This window comes from Stenella coeruleoalba, assembly GCF_951394435.1.
Source record: "Stenella coeruleoalba genome assembly, chromosome: 13".
Lineage (NCBI taxonomy): Eukaryota > Metazoa > Chordata > Mammalia > Artiodactyla > Delphinidae > Stenella > Stenella coeruleoalba.
The window spans coordinates 50,395,826-50,418,345 of NC_137159.1; the positions used below are offsets into that span (position 1 = coordinate 50,395,826).

General features: G+C 41.9%; 1 protein-coding gene across 15 annotated transcripts in view; it reads right to left on the minus strand.

Annotated features, from left to right (window-relative positions):
- Positions 1-22,520, minus strand: part of GTF2A1L (general transcription factor IIA subunit 1 like) — a 959,941-nt gene that overhangs the window by 800,722 nt on the left and 136,699 nt on the right. For 13 of the 15 annotated variants that reach the window (XR_013831083.1, XR_013831084.1, XR_013831085.1 and 10 more), the window contains exon 10: positions 5,559-5,670. Coding sequence is in view for 2 of the 15 variants with exons in the window: in XM_079941093.1 (XP_079797219.1) it covers positions 5,533-5,670 (138 nt within the window). In the remaining 13 variants the exon portion in view is untranslated. Of the gene's footprint in view, positions 1-5,054; positions 5,671-22,520 lie in introns of those variants that run through there. The other 2 variants (XM_079941093.1, XM_079941090.1) reach the window with 1 other exon arrangement.

The following is a 22,520-nucleotide window of genomic DNA, read 5'->3' on the forward strand; positions in this document are numbered from 1 at the left end:
ATGCCCTGCATCTGGCCCTGTCAGCCCCATTTCTTACCCTTTGGATAAGACATATCCATCTCATTGCCCCCTGTCTTAGTCCCTTTGGGCTGCTGTAACAAAAAATACTATAGACTGGATGGCTGAAACAACAAACATTTATTTCTCACAGTTCTGAAAGCTGGGAAGTTCAAGATCAAGACACTGCAGATTCAGCGTTTGGTGAGGGCCCACTTCCTGGTTTACACATGGCCATCTTCTGTTTCTGTCCTCAAATGATGAAAAAAAGGCAAGAGAGCTCTCTGGAGTTTCTTTTATAAGAGCACTAATTCCAATAATCAGAGCTCCACCTTCAAGACATGGTCACCTCCCCAATACCATCACATTGGGGTTAGGATTTCAACATATGGGTGGGGGGGAGACACAAACATTCATTCCGTAACATCCCCAAAGGATACATAGCTAACAGATCCCAGTTTCTCCTGGGAATGAATCCCAGGGCTAGGCTTAGCAAGATAATTATACATAGTCACCTTTAGGCTGAGCCTAGTTCAAAAGCAAGATCTCCCACAGCAACAGAAGGCAGCAGCCAGGCTTTTCCAACTTTTTCATGGTCTTAGTTAAAAGCAAAAGGGAGTTGCAGGGTTGGTTTAACCTCCTTATTAATATAGTAAAGTATTAAAAACCACATGATCATTTCAACAGATGCAGAAAAGTATTTGACAAAATCCAATGCCTTTTTATGATAAAATAATTACAAAACTCATTACGAAGTAATCAAGACAGGGTGGTACTGGCATAAGGACAGATATATAGATCAGTGGAACAGAACTGAGAATCCAAAAATAAACTATCACATTTATGGTCAAATGATTTTAGACAAGCATGCCAAGACAATTCAATGGAGAAAGAATAGTCCTTCAAGAAATAGTGCTAGGACGACTGGATATCCAACTTGGATCACTACTTCACACCATCAACAAAAATGGACTCAAAATGGATCATAAACCTATATGTAGGAGCTAAAAATGCAAAACTCCCAGGAGAAAATATAGGAATAAATCTTCATGACCTTGGGTTATACTTAAATATCTTAAATAAGGCACCAAAAACAAAAGCAACGAAAAATATACAAATAAGCTGGACTTCATCAAAATTAAAAACGTTTGTGCATCAAATGATACAATCAAGAAAGTGAAAAGATATTCCAGAAAATGGGAGAAAATATTTGCAAGAAATATATCTGACAATATATATATATGATATATCCAGAACGCTTACAACTCACCAATAAAAAGACAATCCAAATTGCAAATGGGCAAAGAATTTGAACAGATACTTCTCCAAAAAAGATATCAATAATCACATAAAAAGGAGCTCAACTTCATCAATCGTTAGTGAAACGTAAACTAAAACCACAATGAGATGCCACTTCACGTGCAATAGGATAGCTATGATCAAAAAGAGAGATAATAACATGTGTTGGTGACGATATGGAGAAACTGGAGCCCTTATACAGTATTGGTAAAACTGGGACTGTAAAATGGTGCAACCATGATGGAAAAAAGGTTGGCAATTCTTCAAAAGGTTAAAGCATATAATTACCGTATAACCCAGCAAATCCACTACAAGATACATACACAAGAGAAATACTGACATCCACACAAAAACTTGTATGCAAATGTTCACAGTAGCATTATTCATAGTAGTCAAAAAGTGGAAACAAGCCAAATGTCCATCAAATTATAAACAGATAAACAAAATGTGGTATGCCCATACAACATAATATGATTTGGCAATTAAAGAGAATAAAGTGCCGATAGATGCTATGACCCAGAGGAAACTTGAAAACATTATGCTAAATGAAAGAAGCCAGACACACTGAAACCACATATTATATGATTCCATTTACCTGCAATGTCCAGAATAAGCAAATCCACAGAAACAGAAAGTAGATCAGTGCCTGGAAATGGGTCAGAACAGTGTGGCGAGGGAGCAAGGATAAAGAGCGACTATTAATGCGTACGGAGTGTCTTCTGGGGGCTTGTCGAAAATGTTCTAAAATTAGATTGTGATGATGGTTTTAATTTAAGAAAAATGCAAAACTGAGGATGGAAACCTAAGAAAAGTGATTGAGGATAGCATGCTAAAGGTTAGGTTTCTCCACCAGATTGAAGACTAGGAACTAGATAAAATACGCAAAAAGAAGTCCACCATTTTACATTTAAGCCCCATATAAATTTATATGGATACATCCTACATAATCATAGGCCTTCCAAAACCGACAGGATAGCAAACCAACTTGGCTCCATCAGAAATCTGGAATTTCAATCTCACCTCTATCAGTAGTTTGCTATGGAATTTGTTCACATCAAACCTGTGTATCACTTCCTCACTAATACTTCATCCCTGTCCTGTGTGCCTGCACAAGTATCAAACAAGTGGATATGGGGAAAAATGTGGAAACCTGTCATGTGTTCTGAATACCCTAGCATAAACCCATCTAAACGTGTCTGAAGAGCTGGTGAAAGAGCCACCAGGGTGTACTTGCCCAAAAGGCCTGAGTGCAATGGTGTGCTGCAGCAGGCCAATCCTGGGGACTTCCCTGGCGGTTCAGTGATTAAGACTCCACGCTCCCAATGCAGGGGGCATGGGTGTGATCCCTTGTTCGGGAACCAAGATCCCGCATGCCACCTTGTGTGGCTGCAAAAAAACAAAACAAAACAAAAAAAAAACAGCCAATTCTCTTCCTCCCTTCCCTACTCTATGTTCAATGACATCAGATTGGTAGTTTGAAATCAACCATAGTGGAGGTTAAAATGATACCCATTTTCTTGTCTTACTTAGTCCAAGATGCCTCTTTGCTTGGGCCATTTCCTTTCTGAAGACCTTACAGCTGGGGATCTTTTGAGTTCCTGTGAGGGTTTTAGGAGTGAGCGGGGCAGTGCAGTGATTAAAAGCACCTGCTTTGGAATCCAAGTGACAGAGCCTCTACTCCTGGCTCTGCCATTTGCTACTTAACCTCTTTTCTGGAGAGCTGTGGTGTTTTATTTTTTTAATTTTTATTTTACGTTGGAGCATAGTTGATTAACAATGTTGTGTTAGTTTCAGGTGTACAGCAAAGTGATTCAGTTATACATATACATGTATCTATTCTTTTTTCAAATTCTTTTCCAGTTTAGGTTATTACAGAATATTGAGCAAAGTTCCCTGTGCTATATGGTAAGTCCTTGTGGATTATCCATCTTAAATACAGTAGTGTGTATATGTCAATCCCAAACTCTCAATCTATCCCACTGCATGGCTTGCAGGATCTCAGTTCCCCAACCAGGGATTGAACCTGGGTCCCGGCAGAGAAAGCCCAGAACCCTAACCACTAGACAACCAGGGAACACCTGGGAGAGCTGGTTTATGGGCACAGTCCTAGTAGCTTCCAGGGAAGCCTCTCATTCTAATGGTATAATGGCTCACAATTTGATTTAAGAACCATGGGTCAAAGGAGCCATCTTGAAAACAAAACAGTTTCTATCACTTAAAATTGTCCTCCAGCAGAAACTGAGTCCTAGAGAAAGAGGGGCTACAATAAGAGCAGGTGAAACCTGAAGGAGATGCTTTACAAAGATCTCTGAGCCACATGGGGCAAGAGCCCACGGGAGCCCTGGGGCTCCTTCACTTGGGGGCAGCTAGCAGGAGCTGGGGGGACTTGTGCACTCCGCACAGGTGAACCCCACCTAAGCTGCATCTGTACCAGCCCACATTTGGAATAAATGGGAAGAAAAAGGAGACGGCCATTTGCAGACTTGTGAATTGGTTTGCACACACACAATTAATTACTAACATGAACAACCTGCTTTAAGGGTCTATTGCTAATTCTTATTCTCTGCATCGTCTCCTCCAGAGCCCAGGAGACCCTTAAACCTTTAGGTCAGGTGGTTGACTCTTCTGTTTTCTAATAACAGCTCTATTGAGACATAATTCACATACCATACAATTCAGCCTTTTAAAGTATATAATTTGATTTGCTTTAGTATATTCACAAATACAACCATCACCAATATTTAATTTTAGAACATTTTCATCACTTCGAAAAAAAATCTCGCATACATTGGCAATCACTCCCCACTCCTCCCTCCCCCAGGCCCTGGCAACTACTAACCAATTTTCTGTCTCTACCAATTTGCCTATTCTGAACATTTTATATAAACAGAATTATTCAACATGTGACCTTTTGTGACTGGGTTCTCTCACTTAGCACAATGTGTTCAAGGTTCACACTGTAGCATGTTCTGGTACTTCATTCCTTTTTACTGCCAAATGATATTCCATTATATAGATATACCACATGCTGTTCATCTACTCATCAGCTGATGGATATTTGGGTTGTTTCCACTTTTTAGCTATTATGAATAATGCTGCTATGAACATTCATGTTTAAGTTGGTGCCCAACTCTTCAGGCATTTGAATTTCTCTCCTGGCTGTGCTCCTGGCCAGATGAATGGACCTGGAATAACAGGTCTCCCAGGCTCCCCCAGCACTGCTTTCTCCACTCTGTACTTTTTCAAAGAGACAGTCTCACATTCACTCCTAGCTGGTCTCTCTGCCTCCAAGTTCTTTCCAACTCCAGTTCTCCACAGATTTTGACACCAGGTTTACTTTTCTTGGCATTGATCTTCATGGTTTCCATTCCATGCTCAAGAACCTTGGCTAAGGCCTTGCCACTCAGGTGTGGCATCCTCATTATACCCTACCAGCTTCACACCCTTCTATATTATGTCCTGGCAACTGGACTGAAAGCCCCTGTCTCTTCATACCACTCACTCCTACCTTCATCCAATATCTGTCTAGCAGGAGTTGCCTTACACATCCCTCTGCCATCTTATGCTCACTTCTTCATTCATCCAGCAAACATTATTAAATTCCTATTAAGTGCCTAGGCATAGTGCTAGGCACTGGAGACATCAGGATGAATTGGAAAAGATCCCTGGCCTTAAGGAATTCATATTCCAGATCTGAGTACAGCAGTGAGAGGTTGGATTGGAGAGGGTGTATAGACATGTTGACAGAGAATGAAGAAGCAATGTAGCTGTGCAGAAATGGCCTATTTGTCTAGTTGCATTAGTGACTCGCCCAGGGTTTGCAGTCTTTTTCTCACTCCAGATGAAGTTTTTGACAGAAGTTTTTTGTCCAGGGTTTTTAATAACTGAAATTTTGAGAACTCTTTTTTTTTCTTTTTTTTTCCCCACATATATGACCCCAAAAGGGGTAAGCAAGCCCTATTTGTCCCAAGAAGTGACTGAGACTGGAGAGTGGGAGGCATTCTTAGATTGCCCTGGACAGCCAGGATTATCAAAATTGCCATGACAATGACCCAAGGGCTCTTCCTTGGATAAACCCTGTAAACACTCAGCTGATTTCAGCCAGACCCAACTGCACACCCTTGAAATTTGCATGCTATTAAAAAAAAAAAAAAGGTAGTGGGGAGGGGAAGGGAGGGATAGGAAGAAGAGAAAGCCTGAAGCAAGGAAGAAGGCTGCTCAACCATGGAATAATACTCAGCTCAAGTAAGAAAACAACTCACTTGACATGCTGAATTCATCTTCCTTTAAAAACGCTGAGGTACCTGCTCGCAGCTCCAGATCAAACTCCAAGTGTCTCAAGGTCTCAGAACTTTCCCTCACTATTGGCCAGACCTGTAAAGGAGGGAATGTATGGAGTTTAATTCCCCAAGGGTTTTTATTCATACCATATATCTAGAGCTTGGCCTCTGCTAGACGTAATGTTAGTACATTTAGACTTCAGAGTCCTGGCCTCTTCCCTCTCAACCCTCCCACTCTCACCCTGGGCCCTGATTCAAACTGAAGATCAACTCCCCTAATCATAACGATGAACACAGTGAGGCCTGAAAATACAGAGACTAGATACTCATTAGGCAGGATTATTGTAGACGAAAAGCCTTTGTCAAAAGAAGGTTGGACTACAGAAGTAGATCTTCGGAGCTCCGGGAAGATGGCGGAAGAGTAAGACACGGAGATCACCTTCCTCCCCACTGATACACCAGAAATACATCTACACGTGGAACAACTCCTACAGAACACCTACTGAACGCTGGCAGAAGACCTCAGACCTCCCAAAAGGCAAGAAACTCCCCACATACGTGGGTAAGGCAAAAGAAAAAAGAATAAACAGAGACAAAAGGATAGGGACGGGATCTGCTCCAGTGGGAGGGAGCTGTGACGGAGGAAAGCCTTCCACACACTAGGAAGCCCCTTCGTGGGCAGAGACCGCGGGTGGCGGAGGGGGAAGCTTCGGAGCCGCGGAGGAGTGCACAGCCACCGGGGTGCGGAGGGTAAAGCGCGGAGATTCCAGCACAGAGGATCGGTGCAGACCGGCACTCACCAGCTCGAGAGGCTTGTCTGCTCACCCGCCGGGGCGGGCGGGGCTGGAAGCTGAGGCTCGGGCTTCGGTCAGAGTGGAGCGAGAGGACTGGGGTTGGCGGCGTGAACACAGCCTGCAGGGGGCTAGTGCGCCACGGCTAGCCGGGAGGGAGTCCAGGGAAAAGTCTGGACCTCCCGAAGAGGCAAGAGACTTTTTCTTCCCTCTTTGTTTCCTGGTGCGCGAGGAGAGGGGATTAAGAGCGCTGCTTAAAGGAGCTCCAGAGACGGGCGCGAGCCGCGTCTAACAGCGCGGACCCCAGAGACGGGCATAAGACACTAAGGCTGTTGTGGCCACCACCAAGAAGCCTGTGGGCAAAAACAGGTCACTATCCACACCCCACTTCCTGGGAAGCCTGTGCAGCCCGCCACTGCCAGGGTCCCGGGATCCAGGGACAACTTACCCGGGAGGACGCATGGCGCGCCTCAGGCTGGCAACGTCACGCCAGCCTCTGCCGCCGCAGGCCCGCCCTGCACTCCCTCCCCGCCCCCCCCCCCCCCCCCCCCCGGCCTGAGTGAGCCAGAGCCGAAGCAGCTGCTCCTTTAACCCCGTCCTGTATGTGCAGAAAAACAGACGCCCTCTGGCGACCTACACGCAGAGGCGGGGCCCAACCCAAAGCTGAGCCCCGGGAGCTGTGAGAACAAAGAAGAGAAAGGGAAATCTCTCCCAGCAGCCTCAGAAGTAGCGGATTAAAACTCCACAATCAACTTGATGTACCCTGCATCTGTGGAATACATGAATAGACAACGAATCATCCCAAATTGAGGAGGTGGACTTTGAGAGCAAGATTTATTCTTTTTTCCCCTTTTCCTCTTTTTGTGAGTGTGTATGTGTATGCTTCTGTGTGAGATTTTGTATAGCTTTGCTTCCACCATTTGTCCTAGGGTTCTATCCGTCTTTTTTTTTTTGGTTTTGTTTTTTTGTTTGTTTGTTTTAATTTTTTTTCTTAAAAATTATTTTTTATTTGAATTATTTTATTTTATTTTATCTTACTTTATTTTATTTTACTTTATCTTCTTTCTTTCCTTTTTTCCTTCCTTCCCTCCTTCCTTCCTTCCTTCCTCCCTCCCTCTCTCCCTCCCTCCCTCCTTTCTTTCCTTCTTTCTTTCTACTTCTACTAATTCTTTCTACTTTTTCTCTCTTTTATTCTGAGCCGTGTGGATGAAAGGCTCTTGGTGCTGCAGCCAGGAGTCAGTGCTATGCCTCTGAGGTGGGAGAGCCAACTTCAGGACAGTGGTCCACAAGAGACCTCCCAACTGCACATAATATCAAATGGCGAAAATCTCCCAGAGATCTCCATCTCAACACCAGCACCCAGCTTCACTCAACGACCAGCAAGCTACAGTGCTGGACACCCTATGCCAAACAACTAGCAAGACAGGAACACAACCCCACCTATTAGCAGAGAGGCTGCCTAAAATCATAATAAGTCCACAGACACCCCAAAACACACCAACAGATGTGGACTTGCCCACCAGAAAGACAAGATCCAGCCTCATCCACCAGAACACAGGCACTAGGTCCCCTCCACCAGGAAGCCTACACAACACACTGAACCAACCTTAGCCACTGCGGACAGACACCAAAAACAACGGGAACTACGAACCTGCAGCCTGCAAAAAGGAGACCCCAAACACAGTAAGATAAGCAAAATGAGAAGACAGAAAAACACACAGCAGTTGAGGGAGCAAGATAAAAACCCACCAGACCTAACAAATGAAGAGGAAATAGGCAGTCTACCTGAAAAAGAATTCAGAATAATGATAGTAAAGATGATCCAATATCTTGGAAATAGAATGGAAAAAATGCAAGAAACATTGAAACATTTAACAAGGACCTAGAAGAACTAAAGATGAAACAAGCAACGATGAACAACACAATAAATGAAATTAAAAATACTCTAGATGGGATCAATAGCAGAATAACTGAGGTAGAACAACAGATAAGTGACCTGGAAGATAACATAGTGGAAATAACTACTGCACAGCAGAATAAAGAAAAAAGAATGAAAAGAACTAAGGACAGTCTCAGAGACCTCTGGGACAACATTAAACGCACCAACATTCGAATTATAGGGGTTCAGGAAGAATAACAGAAAAAGAAAGGGTCTGAGAAAATACTTGAAGAGATTATAGTTGAAAACTCCCCTAATATGGGAAAGGAAATAGTTAATTGAGTCCAGGAAGCACAGAGAGTCCCATACAGGATAAATCCAAGGAGAAATATGCCAAGACACATATTAATCAAACGGTCAAAAATTAAATACAAAGAAAACATATTAAAAGCAGCAAGGGAAAACAACAAATAACACACAAGGGAATCCCCATAAGGTTAACCGCTGATCTTTCAGCAGAAACTGCAAACCAGAAGGGAATGGCAGGACATATTTAAAGTGATGAAGGAGAAAAACCTGCAACCAAGATTACTATACCCAGCAGGAATCTCATTCACATTTGATGGAGAAATTAAAACCTTTACAGACAAGCAAAAGCTGAGAGAGTTCAGCAGCACCAAACCAGCTTTACAACAAATACGAAAGGAACTTCTCTAGGCAAGAAATGCAAGAGAAGGAAAAGACCTAAAATAACAAACCCAAAACAATTAAGAAAATGGGAATAGGAACATACATATCAATAATTACCTTAAATGTAAATGGACTAAATGCTCCCACCAAAAGACACAGATTGGCTGAATGGATACAAAACAAGACCTATATATATGCTGTATACAAGAGACCCACTTCAGACCTAGAGACACATACAGACTGAAAGTAAGGGGATGGAAAAAGATATTCCACGCAAATGGAAACCAAAAGAAAGCTGGAGTAGCAATTCTCATATCAGACAAAATAGACTTTAAAATAAAGACTATTAGAAGAGACAAAGAAGGACACTACATAATGATCAAGGGATCGATCCAAGAAGAAGATATAACAATTGTAAATATTTATGCACCCAGCATAGGAGCACCTCAATACATAAGGCAAATACTAACAGCCATAAAAGGGGAAATCGACAGTAACACATTCATAGTAGGGGACTTTAACACCCCACTTTCACCAATGGACAGATCATCCAAAATGAAAATAAATAAGGAAACACAAGCTTTAAATGATACATTAAACAAGATGGACTTAATTGATATTTATAGGACATTCCATCCAAAAACAACAGAATACACATTTTTCTCAAGTGCTCATGGAACATTCTCCAGGATAGATCATATCTTGGGTCACAAATCAAGCCTTGGTAAGTTTAAGAAAATTGAAATTGTATCAAGTATCTTTTCTGACCACAACGCTATGAGACTAGATATCAATTACAGGAAAAGATCTGTAAAAAATACAAACACATGGAGGCTAAACAATACACTAATTAATAACGAAGTGATCACTGAAGAAATCAAAGAGGAAATCAAAAAATACCTAGAAACAAATGACAATGGAGACACGACGACCCAAAACCTATGGGATGCAGCAAAAGCAGTTCTAAGAGGGAAGTTTATAGCAATACAATCCAACCTTAAGAAACAGGAAACATCTCGAATAAACAACCTAACCTTGCACCTAAAGCAATTAGAGAAAGAAGAACAAAAAAAAAAACCCAAAGTTAGCAGAAATCATAAAACTCAGATCAGAAATAAATGAAAAAGAAATGAAGGAAACAATAGCAAAGATCAATAAAACTAAAAGCTGGTTCTTTGAGAAGATAAACAAAACAGATAATCAATTAGCCAGACTCATCAAGAAGAAGGGAGAAGACTCAAATCAATAGAATTAGAAATGAAAAATGAGAAGTAACAACTGACACTGCAGAAATAAAAAAGATCATGAGAGATTACTACAAGCAACTCTATGCCAATAAAATGGACAATCTGGAAGAAATGGACAAATTCTTAGAAATGCACAACCTGCCAAGACTGAATCAGGAAGAAATAGAAAATATGAACAGACCAATCACAAGCACTGAAATTGAAACTGTGATTAAAAATTTTCCAACAAACAAAAGCCCAGGACCAGATGGCTTCACAGGCGAATTCTATCAAACATTTAGAGAAGAGCTAGCACCTATTCTTCTCAAACTCTTCCAAAATATAGCAGAGGGAGGACCACTCCCAAACTCATTCCACGAGGCCACCATCACCTTGATACTAAAACCAGACAAGGATGTAACAAAGAAAGAAAACTACAGGCCAATATCACTGATGAACATAGATGCAAAAATCCTCAACAAAATACTAGCAAACAGAATCCAACAGCACATTAAAAGGATCATACACCATGATCAAGTGGGGTTTATTCCAGGAATGCAAGGATTCTTCAATATACGTAAATCATCAACATGATACACCATATTAATAAATTGAAGGAGAAAAACGATATGATCATCTCAATAGATGCAGAGAAAGCTTTCGACAAAATTCAACATCCATTTATGATAAAAACCCTGCAGAAAGTAGGCATAGAGGGAACTTTCCTCAACATAATAAAGGCCATATATGACAAACCCACAGCCAACATCGTGCTCAATGGGGAAAAACTGAAAGCATTTCCACGAAGATCAGGAACAAGACAAGGTTGCCCACTCTCACCACTCTTATTCAACATAGTTTTGGAAGTTTTAGCCATAGCAATCAGAGAAGAAAAGGAAATAAAAGGAATCCAGATCAGAAAAGAAGAAGTAAAGCTGTCACTGTTTGCAGATGACATGATCCTATACATAGAGAATCCTAAAGATGCTACCAGAAAACTACTAGAGCTAATCAATGAATTTGGTAAAGTAGCAGTATACAAAATTAATGCACAGAAATCTCCTGCATTCCTATACACTAATGATAAAAAATGTGAAAGTGAAATCAAGAAAACACTCCCATTTACCATTGCAACAAAAAGAATAAAATATCTAGGAATAAACCTACCTAAGGAGACAAAAGACCTGTATACAGGAAATTATACGACACTGATGAAAGAAATTAAAGATGATACAAATAGATGGAGAGATATACCATGTTCGTGGATTGGAAGAATCAACATTGTGAAAATGACTCTACTACCCAAAGCAATCTACAGATTCAATGCAATCCCTATCAAACTACCACTGGCAATTTTCACAGAACTAGAAGAAAACATTTCACAATTTGTATAGAAACACAAAAGACCCCAAATAGCCAAAGCAATCTTGAGAACGAAAAACGGAGCTGGAGGAATCAGGTTCCCTGACTTCAGACTATACTACAAAGCTACAGTAATCAAGACAGTATGGTGCTGGCACAAAAACAGAAAGATAGATCAATGGAACAGGATAGAAAGCCCAGAGATAAACCCATGCACATATGGTCACCTTATCTTTGATAAAGGAGGCAGGAATGTACAGTGGAGAAAGGACAGCCTCTTCAATAAGTGGTGCTGGGAAAACTGGACAGGTACATGTAAAAGTATGAGATTAGATTACTCCCTAATACCATACACAAAAATAAGCTCAAAATGGATTAGAGACCTAAATGTAAGGCCAGAAACTATCAAACTCTTAGAGGAAAACATAGGCAGAACACTCTATGACATAAATCACAGCAAGATACTTTTTGACCCACTTCCTAGAGAAATGGAAATAAAAACAAAAATAAACAAATGGGACCTAATGAAACTTTTGCACAGCCAAGGAAACCATAAACAAGACCAAAAGACAACCCTCAGAATGGGAGAAAATATTTGCAAATGAAGCAACTGACAAAGGATTCATCTCCAAAATTTATAAGCAGCTCATGCAGCTCAATAACAAAAAAACAAACAACCCAATCCAAAAATGGGCAGAAGACCTAAATAGACATTTCTCCAAAGAAGATATACAGACTGCCAGCAAACACATGAAAGAATGCTCAACATCATTAATCATTAGAGAAATGCAAATCAAAACTACAATGAGGTATCATCTCACACCAGTCAGAATGGCCATCATCAAAAAGTCTAGAAACAATAAATGCTGGAGAGGGTGTGGAGAAAAGGGAACCCTCTTGCACTGCTGGTGGGAATGTGAATTGGTACAGCCACTATGGAGAACAGTATGGCGGTTCCTTTAAAATCTACAAATAGAGCTACCATATGACCCAGCAATCCCACTACTGGGTAAATACCCTGAGAAAACCGTAATTCAAAAAGAGTCATGTACCAAAATGTTCATTGCAGCTCTACTTACAATAGCCCGGAGATGGAAACAACCTAAGTGTCCATCATCGGATGAATGGATAAAGAAGATGTGGCACATATATACAATGGAATATTACTCAGCCATAAAGAGAAACAAAATTGAGCTATTTGTAATGAGGTGGATAGACCTAGAGTCTGTCATACCGAGTGAAATAAGTCAGAAAGAGAAAGACAAATACCGTATGCTAACACATATATATGGAATTTAAGAAAAAACATATGTCATGAAGAACCTAGGGGTAAGACAGGAATAAAGACACAGACCTACTAGAGAATGGACTTGAGGATATGGGCAGCGGGAAGGGTAAGCTGTAACAAAGCAAGAGAGAGGCATGGACATATATACACTACCAAACGTAAGGTAGATAGCTAGTGGGAAGCAGCCGCATAGCACAGGGATATCAGCTCGGTGCTTGGGGAGGGATAGGGAGGGGTGGGATAGGGAGGGTGGGAGGGAGGGAGACGCAAGAGGGAAGAGATATGGGAACATATGTATATGTATAACTGATTCACTTTGTTATGAAGCAGAAACTAACACACCATTGTAAAGCAATTATACTCCAATAAAGATGTAAAAAAAAAAAAAAAAGAAGAAGGTTGGACTAAATGACCCCTAATTCCATTCCAACACAAAGGCTCTACAATTCTAAGACTTGTCAAAAGGAACCCAGCTATTTAGAGGCAAAGCCTGGACCAGAACCCATGTCTGTCCACTGCCAATCCAGAAATTACTGGAGAATGAATCCCAGTTTCTCTTTGCTGATGAGTCCACCATCAATTTGGAATTTTCAGCTCAAATCTTAAACATCTGTTAAGTATATAAACATCTTCATAATTTTCATGGGGAGAGGAGAATACAGGTGGAGGGCTGAAGAAGGAATAAAGTAAGAAGACACTTGGAACTCCCTTTATGCAACTGATATTTTCATTAGAAGCTAAAGAGTGTTGGGGAACCCAAACACTTCCACCCACCACCTTGCCAGGCCCTAAACTCCATGAGAACAGAAGCTCCTTTGTTCGGGACCTCACCTTACATATCTCTTCATCTGACTGTTGATTCATATCCTTCAATACCCTTTGTAATAAACTGGTAATCTAGTGATTATACAGGTTTCCTGAGTTCTGTGAGCCACTCTAGCAAATTAAACCCACAGAAGGGGTTGTGGGAATCTCTGATTTATAGCCAGTGGGTCAGAAGCATGAGTAACAACCTAGGCCTGAAATTGTCATCTGAAGTGGAGGGGAGTCTTGTGGGACTGTGCCCTTAACCTTTGGAATCTGATACCACCTCTGGGGTAGATAGCGTCAGAATTGAGTTGAATGATAGGACACTCAGCTGGTGTCAGAGAATAGATTGATGTGGGAGAAAACAACACGCACACTGGAATTGGTGACGAGCATCCCTAAACATCCCACCAATAACGATAACCAAAAATGACTCCAGACATTGCCAAATGTCTCCTCGTGGGAAGCGGGGAAGGGAAGAGAATCACCCGCAATTGAGAACCACATGTCTATAGGGATTTAGCAGGTTACAAAGGAAGTAAAGGAAGAGACTGACCTGAGTCTGTGTGGACCGGGGAATCTATTCAGACCTAACAATCAGTGCTGCAGATTGAACAGAGCTGCGAGCCAGTGGCAGGAGCGGGAGGGTGGCTGGAGGGCTGTGAGCCTCCTGACAGAAATGCCATGAAATGCCAAAGCCGGTGCTATAGGAACAGAGAAGCCTTAAACTGTGGCAAAGTAAGACTCAAGGGGAAAGTGAGAAGTATTTAAATAATACCCTGAATTTGTTCATGTTTCCCAGAGTACTTTCATTCATCTTACTGGGTCCTTACAAGGTCCATGCAAGGAGGAAAAGGGCGAATATTGCTCTCCTTGTTTTTCAGAGGCAGAAACTAAGACCTAGAAAGCGTATCCATCAGCCTCTGAGTTCCTAGGTCTCCAAGCACAGCCTCAGTAAAGGAGGGTTAGATAACCCCTCACCTAATTAGGGCTTCCAGGTAAGAATTCTGAAGGGCTATGATTAAGGGTTCTTAATCTCTGATGGCAGTCCAACAAGAAACAGGCTGTAAAGTTGCAGGTGAGGAGCTCAGTTTAGGAAGTTTAGCTTAAGGAAGCATTTCTGGGGTGAGTCTTGCCAGACAAAGAATGTATGATTGACGGATGTTGAAGAACATCCTATTCTGGTGTTTAAAAATAGAGAAACTGGACTTCCCTGGTGGCGCAGTGGTTGAGAATCTGCCTGCCAATGCAGGGGACACGGTTTCGAGCCCTCGTCTGGGAAGATCCCACATGCCGCGGAGCAACTAGGCCCGTGAACCACAACTACTGAGCCTGCGCGTCTGGAGCCTGTGCTCCGCAACAAGAGAGGCCGCGACAGTGAGAGGCTCCGCGCACCGCGATGAAGAGTGGCCCCCACTCACCGCAACTAGAGAAAGCCCTCGCACAGAAACGAAGACCCAACACGGCCAAAAAATTAATTAATTGATTAATTTTTTTAAAAATAGAGAAACTTACTTCACTGGAATGATTTCAAGTTGCTGATACAGGGCAGGAGGATAAATTAGAGGGCTATGCCCAGCTGCTTCCAGCCCTGTGGTTCTCTGAAGCAGTTAGAGGAAGGGAGAGAACTTAGGCGTGAGAGACCAAAAGTCATTTGAACTGGGATCTAGATTCATCCTCAGCACATTTAGGAATGGGCTAGATTTCAGAGAACCCAGTCTCTCCTTTCACATACTTCTCCCTTCACAGATATTGAAACGCTTCCTTTAGAAAAGCATAATCATTACAGGTACTGTAAAGGTCTCAATGCCTCTACTGCAACAAAGGAAAACACTTCCACACACACACACACACACACACACACACACACACACACACACACACACGCTGCCACCAAGAAAAAGAACTGCAGACCTGTATGGGAGGTAGAGAAATATTTGGGGAAGAGGCCTTCAGACATCACATAGGTGACACCACCTTGTTCACCCTCCCCCAGCGCCAAGAAACCTCACTGCAGGCTGACCATTGCAAGAAGACCCACAGAGACTCAATCACACCAACATTCCAACTGGAACCTAGCTAGTTACCAGAATTCAATGACCATCCTTGCATGTGCATTTATGATGTGATAATAATTTGATGACCATGTTTATATTTTTGGAGTGCCTTTCTTCTAGGGGATCTCAAGGAATGTTCCGTATGGGCTCTTTAACTTTTTAATTATAAATCAACAACTTAATAGTGAAATATAAACAGAATCATCAAAAAAGAAAAATCCACACAGCAAAAGAAACAATCAACAAAGGGAAAAGACAACTTACAGAATGGGGAAAAAAATATTTGTAAACCATATATCTGATATGGGGTTAATATTCAAAATATATGAAGAATTCATACAGCTCAAGCAAAAAACAAATAACACAATTTAAAATGGGCAAACAACTTAAACATATTTTTCCAAAGAAGATATACAAATGGCCACTGGTATATGAAAAGATACTTAACATCACATAATTAAGAAAATGCAAATCAAAACCATAATGAGGTATCACCTCATGCCTGTTGGAATTGGCATCATCAAAAAGACAAGAGATAACTAATGCTGGCAAACATGTAGAGAAAAGAGAAATCTTGTGCACTCTTGGTGGGACTGTAAACTGGTACAGCCACTGTGGAAAAGAGTACGGAGGAGTCTCAAAAAATTAAAAATAGAACTACCATATGACCGAGCAATTCCACTTTTGGGAGTATAGCCAAATGAAATGAAAACACTAACCTAAAAAGATATCTGCACCCCCATGTTCACAGTGGCATTATTTACAATAGCCAAGACATGGAAGTAACCTAAGTGTCCATTGATGGATGAATGGATAAAGAAAATGTCATATATAATCACATTTATATATTTATATTTATTATATGTATGTATAAAATAGAAAATTATTCAGCCATAGGAAAACAAGGAAATCCTGCCATTTCCATAACATGGATGAAACTTGAGGGCATTATACTAAGTGAAATAAGTCAGACAGAGAAAGACAAATACTGTATGATCTCATTTATATGTGAAATCTTAAAAAAAAAAAAAACCAAACTCAGAAAAAGAGATCAGATTTATGGTTACCAGAGGGGCAGCGGGGGTGGTGGAGGGCAGATTGGAGGAAGGTGGTCAAAAGGTACAAACTTCCAGTTATGAGATAAATAAGTACTAAGGATGTAATGTACAACCTGACGACTATAGCTAACACTGCTGCATGACATACAGGAAAGTGGGTAAGAGAGCAAATCCTAAGAGCTCTCATCATAATAAAAAAATTTTTTTCTCTTTTGTTTTTGCTTTTTGTTTTTATGATATCCATATGAGAAGATGGATGCTAACCAAACTTACTATGGTAATCATTTCATTATGCATGTAAGTGAAACCATTTAGCTGTACACCTTAACTTTATACAATGATGTCTGTCAACAAAACTGGGGGGGGAAAAAAGAAAAAAGAAAATTTCCAGCGTTCTTTACCATAAAACCTAAACTAGTGTCAAGATATAATGGTCTCTGCTTGCTTTAATACTGTACAGATACAATTTCTCATAATTGCTATCAATGTACCCATATTAAGGTTTTATTTTCAATACTTAACATCACAGAATCTAGATTTTTTTCATGTCCCTACCTCATTTACATATTTTTTAAAGTAATGTGATATTCAGTTTGTTAACATATCAGATTATCTAAACAAATCACAGTTTGATCATTCACACTGTTTTCACTGAAAGAGAAAAGCGTTTTTTTCTTAGGGATCTGTATAAGTAATATTTATTCCTTGGAAAATGTTTTCCATGATTCAATTAATGGGTTAAACAGTAAATGAGAAAAGACCCAATGGGAATATTATAGTTATCTCCCAATATTTTGCTCATTCATTCATTCATTCACAGAGTAAGATGGAGCAGAAAGATGGAAGGATCCTGAGTCCTTGGCAGCATCTTATTGCTGCCATACTTGCTCTGAACTGCCTATCACATAAATCCCTACTTACATAACCACAGTAGTCAAGTTTCTGCTTCTTGCAACTAAAAGCAATCCTAACTGATAAAACACTGAAACATTTCTTTACGTCTGCACCTCTCTCCCTCCTTTGCTCCTATCTCTCTGGGAGAAGCATCTCTCCTGTTTTCTGAACTAGCCATCCACGTACATTCTTGATCCCATCCCCTCCCCTGCCTCCTCTTAGACCCTGTTCATAATGTCCTTTCTTATTTGCATCCTCTATCTCTCCCCCGCATTCTGGCTCTTTATATCTACTAATGAACCTGTTAGGAGCTCCCTTTCCTCTACCCAGCTCACCCCTAGGTTAACTCTTCTTCTCCTTCCCTTCACCACCAGACTTCTTGACAGACTTGTCTACACCTACTCACTCCTCAGTCTCTTTCAAGCTGACTTTCACCACCCCCCAGCTGTGGAACCAGCAGTAAGTTCACCCACGAGCAACTTCCTAGTTAGCACACATCACACAGCCTTTTCTCTGTCTCCTTCCTCCTCCAGCTTTCTGCCTATGACACTTCTGACCACGTTTTCCTCCTTCTTTTAAACTTTTTTTTAAAGTACAAATATATTAAATAAGTTTTAGAGAAAATTAGTTCAACCGATTGATAAAATGAACATAGAACTATACCATCTATTTTCTTTCCTTCCTTAGATGCCACTAAAATATAGTAAGGATTTTTTTTCAAACACAGCCACGCTACTCCCCCCAAAAAAGGAATCATCCAAAGGATAAAGGGAATGAGAGAAGAAATCATTTGTGGCAGCCATGAGACTCCTCAGGCCTCCATCTACTGGAGTGTAATTGACAAAGGGCCCCCTGCTGCTGTGCTCTGAAACTCACCTATAATCCACGGCTGAGTTTGGGCCCAAGACATGCTTCCCTGAGATTGCTCCCTACCAGTGACTGAGCATGGCAAGGAACTAAGGCAAGCCCATTCCCGGGAGACTCAAGACTCTTCCAACAGCCAGCTTTGGCTCAAGGACTCCTACCAGCCTTGCTGAACGGCCTTACACCGCACTGTGGTCCGGGACGCTCCGCCCAGCCTTCCTCCCTCCTCTCCTTCATTCTCATCTCAGTCTCATGCTCTCTCAGCCTTTTCTGGCTCCTTCCCCATATTCTCTCACAAAGGCAGTTCTCTAATAAAATCTTTGCACATTTAATAGTATCTTGAAATCTGCCTCTTGGAGGACCCAGACTAATGCATAACTGCAGGTGAAAGATTTCAACAAATATTTGGAAGATAACAAGCAGACAGAGGAGCAGTAGCTACTGTAAGCAGTGTGACCCAAAACTCAGTGGAACGGAAAGCTGACAGGCATTGAGCCAATTCCACCAGCAGATCCAGAAAGGCTCAGGACTTGGAGTTGCAGCTTATTGCAGAAGGTGAAGGGGCTAAAATGTGGGGCTAAAAAACAGCTCTATCCAGGGGCTTCCCTGGTGGCGCAGTGGTTGAGAATCTGCTTGCTAATGCAGGGGACACGGGTTCGAGCCCTGGTCTGGGAGGATCCCACATGCCGTGGAGCTACTGGGCCCGTGAGCCACAACTACTGAGCCTGCGCCTCTGGAGCCTGTGCTCCGCAACAAGAGAAGCCGCGACAGTGAGAGGCCCGCGCACCACGATGAAGAGTGGCCCGCTTACCACAACTAGAGAAAGCCCCCGCACAGAAACAAAGACCCAACACAGCAAAAATAAATAATAAATTTCAAAAAACAACAAAAAACCCCCAGCTCTATCCATTGAAAGTCTGTATCCAGAGAAATTAGGCCAGCATCTCCTCTCCCAGATCCTGCCCACTCTCTACTAACTAAGCCGTGCCCAAACTCCTGACCCACAGCAACTGTGCAATAACAAATATGTGTCGTTTTAGGCTGCTTAGTTTGTGGTAATTTGTTACACGATAGACGATTAAATCACACAGCAAAAATAAAGAGAATAAAATACACAGCAGTTAATTAGAAAGGAAGCAAATGCCAGGGCTGTGGATGGGGGAGGAATATGAGAAAGTATTATATGTTTCCATATTAGCTGTTTAAAGCCATTGGGATAGTTTTAGCAAGAACATTACTTTGATGTGATTTTTGTAAAGTAAAAACTTAAACACATTAAAGGACTGTTGAAATGGGTGTTAGTACCTGAGGTGGTCTGACACTGGGACAGCCAGTCACAGCAGGGTCTGAGGGGAAGATGAAAGTCAGGAGTGGAAGAAGCCACATGCTAATATAAAGTGAGGAGGGTCAGACGTGGCATCCTAAGCTTGTATAAAGAGGCAAGAGTGGGAAGGAAGAGTTGGAAACCAAACCAATAATGAAGCTAGCGAGAGGGGAGGGGCAGGATGTTTGCAGAGCTATCTTGGCCATGTGAGAAACATCTAACACCAACTGGTATCTGTGTTTTGGTTTATGGATTACCGGGTATACAGTACATGATGTCCTGAGCTGACTTGGAGGTGTAGGATTAGGACAGAAAATGACTCTCCGTTGTTTTTCTCCTCAAAGGAATATGTTTACCTTATTGGATTTACAGTGTAAATATTACTTTGTATTCTGACTTTTTTAACACATTCAACTTTCCTATGTCTCTCAAATTATTTCGTTACTGCATACTACATTGATTAAATGAATCATAATTTCTTTAAATCACTGTAATACTGCTGAATATTCAGTTTATTTCAAATGTGTCATGTGGAATGGACCATACCGAGCATCTCCATTCTCATGGCATTTTTAGTCTGTTCAATTATTTTCTTTGGAAAATCCTCAGTTCTAGGGTCACTGGATTGAGGAGCATACACATATGCCTAGATCTGGATGGGAATTACCACATTGCTTTCCAAAAGGCTTAAACCATTTTCAACACATGAGTGTATTTGTTTTACAGTTATTTCTCTACCATTTGGTGTTTCCTGTAACTGACATTTCTCTTGGCTAGTTAGTAGAAGTAAAGTCATACACAGGATTTTCTTTAATTTTTGTAGCTTTAAATTCAAGGAAGAAAAAAATTTACTTTGTGTTTGTCTATCATTTGTCTCGTTTCCTGCATGGATAGTCTATTCTCTGCTGCACAGCCGGCTCTGACAGCTCCTTTTTTTTTTTTTTTTTTTTTTTTTTGCGGTACGGGGGCCTCTCACTGTTGTGGCCTCTCCCGTTGCGGAGCACAAGCTCCGGACATGCAGGCTCAGCGGCCATGGCTCACGGGCCCAGCCGCTCCGCGGCATGTGGGATCTTTCCGGACCGAGGCACGAACCCGTGTCCCCTGCATTGGCAGGCGGACTCTCAACCTCTGCGCCACCAGGGAAGCCCCTGATAGCTCCTTTGATTCCTCCTCCTTCCTGGTAGGTATCCTGCCTGCCATGCCGTCCTGAGCCCGCGGCTTTTCTCTTCCAGCAATCTCTCCCAGGGTTTCATTAATCACTCTGGAGCAGTGTTTCTCAGAGGGTAGAATGGGGTCCCTTCTCCAAAAAAAGTCACTTGAGATACTTTTAAAACGCACATTTCCTATCCTGATGCCAATGTACAGAAGCAGAATCTCCCTGCATCTGCCTCTTAATCAACTTCCCAGAAGTGATTCTAAGAACTTGACAACCACTGATGTAGAAAACCCAAGTTTGTCTCTCCCATTTCACTGTTTCCCTTGCTCCGCACCAGTGAGGTTCAGCCACCTCCTGGGTCTCTCCAGCCTGATGTCACCTCAAACTCCACACATCCTAATAGCACTCCTCATCTTCCAGCATGGCCCCTCTCTCACAGGCCCCCTCAGCACTGTTGCAAGTCAGCCCCTGCTACATTCCCTTGTGATGAAAACAGGACCACCATTCTTCCAGTCCATGGGCCCCACGTGCACCGTTCAGTACTGACGGCTATTTCCAAACTAATCTTTGAAGGAGATTCGCCTTTTGATAAAGGCCTTGCAGACCCTAGGGTAATGACTGGCCTTTCTGTTTGTCTGCATGCCACATCATGTCCGGAAAGCATAACTCAATGTGACAGATATGATCAGCAGTAGGCAGACAGATGGTACGGCTCTCCGTGCATCTCTAATAGAGCCGCACCCAGCAAGTGGCTCTCTCAGCAGGCCTGACAGCCCGTCACCATGCCCGCCCAGGACAGGATGAGAGCAGTAGGGTGAGGGGAGAGGGCCGCTGCCTCCACACAAAGCAGCCGGGAGGAAAACAGAGGTTTTCTTCACTCTCCAGGCCCTGATCTCTGTGTTTTAAATGCATCTGAAGGCAGATCACAGACCGGGGTCCTGACACAGCTCTCACGGGAGGAAGCTTTCTGCGAGCTCTTCCCTCTGTGCTGGCAAAGGGCGTCTACCTCCTAAACTCGACATACACATGGACTTCAAAAAGTATTCTAAAAATTAATAATTCAGGTGAAGATACAATCGAATCAATATGCTCTCACCCTGTGCTGTATTTTCATTTTTAAAGGAGACCTGGGAAAGCAATGCTTAGCCTAAAATAACATATTGATAACATTGGGATTTCTAGATCTTGAGTATCTAAAAATACTCAGAGGATGGAATACTCAGAGAGGGATCCAGGCAACCTTGCCTTTCACCACCAAAGCCACACATTAGTGGGCTATATCCATGCTAAGGTCAGCTCTGGCTTCTAGTTCAGTGAAAGAGTTCTTTGCCCTAAAAGTCAAGTGCCTGAACATTTGTGAATAACTCAGTTTTCTCAACCTGTTTTCCCAAATCCGTATTCTCAAAACATGTCCCAAAGTCACAGGGCCATATGCTATGGCCCTCTTGGAGATTCAGAGTGCATGTTAAAAGTTCTGAGAAATTGTCTAGTAAAGAACCTTATTTAACTTTTTTAACCCAATTCTTCCCAAATTTCTTGAACTTTGAC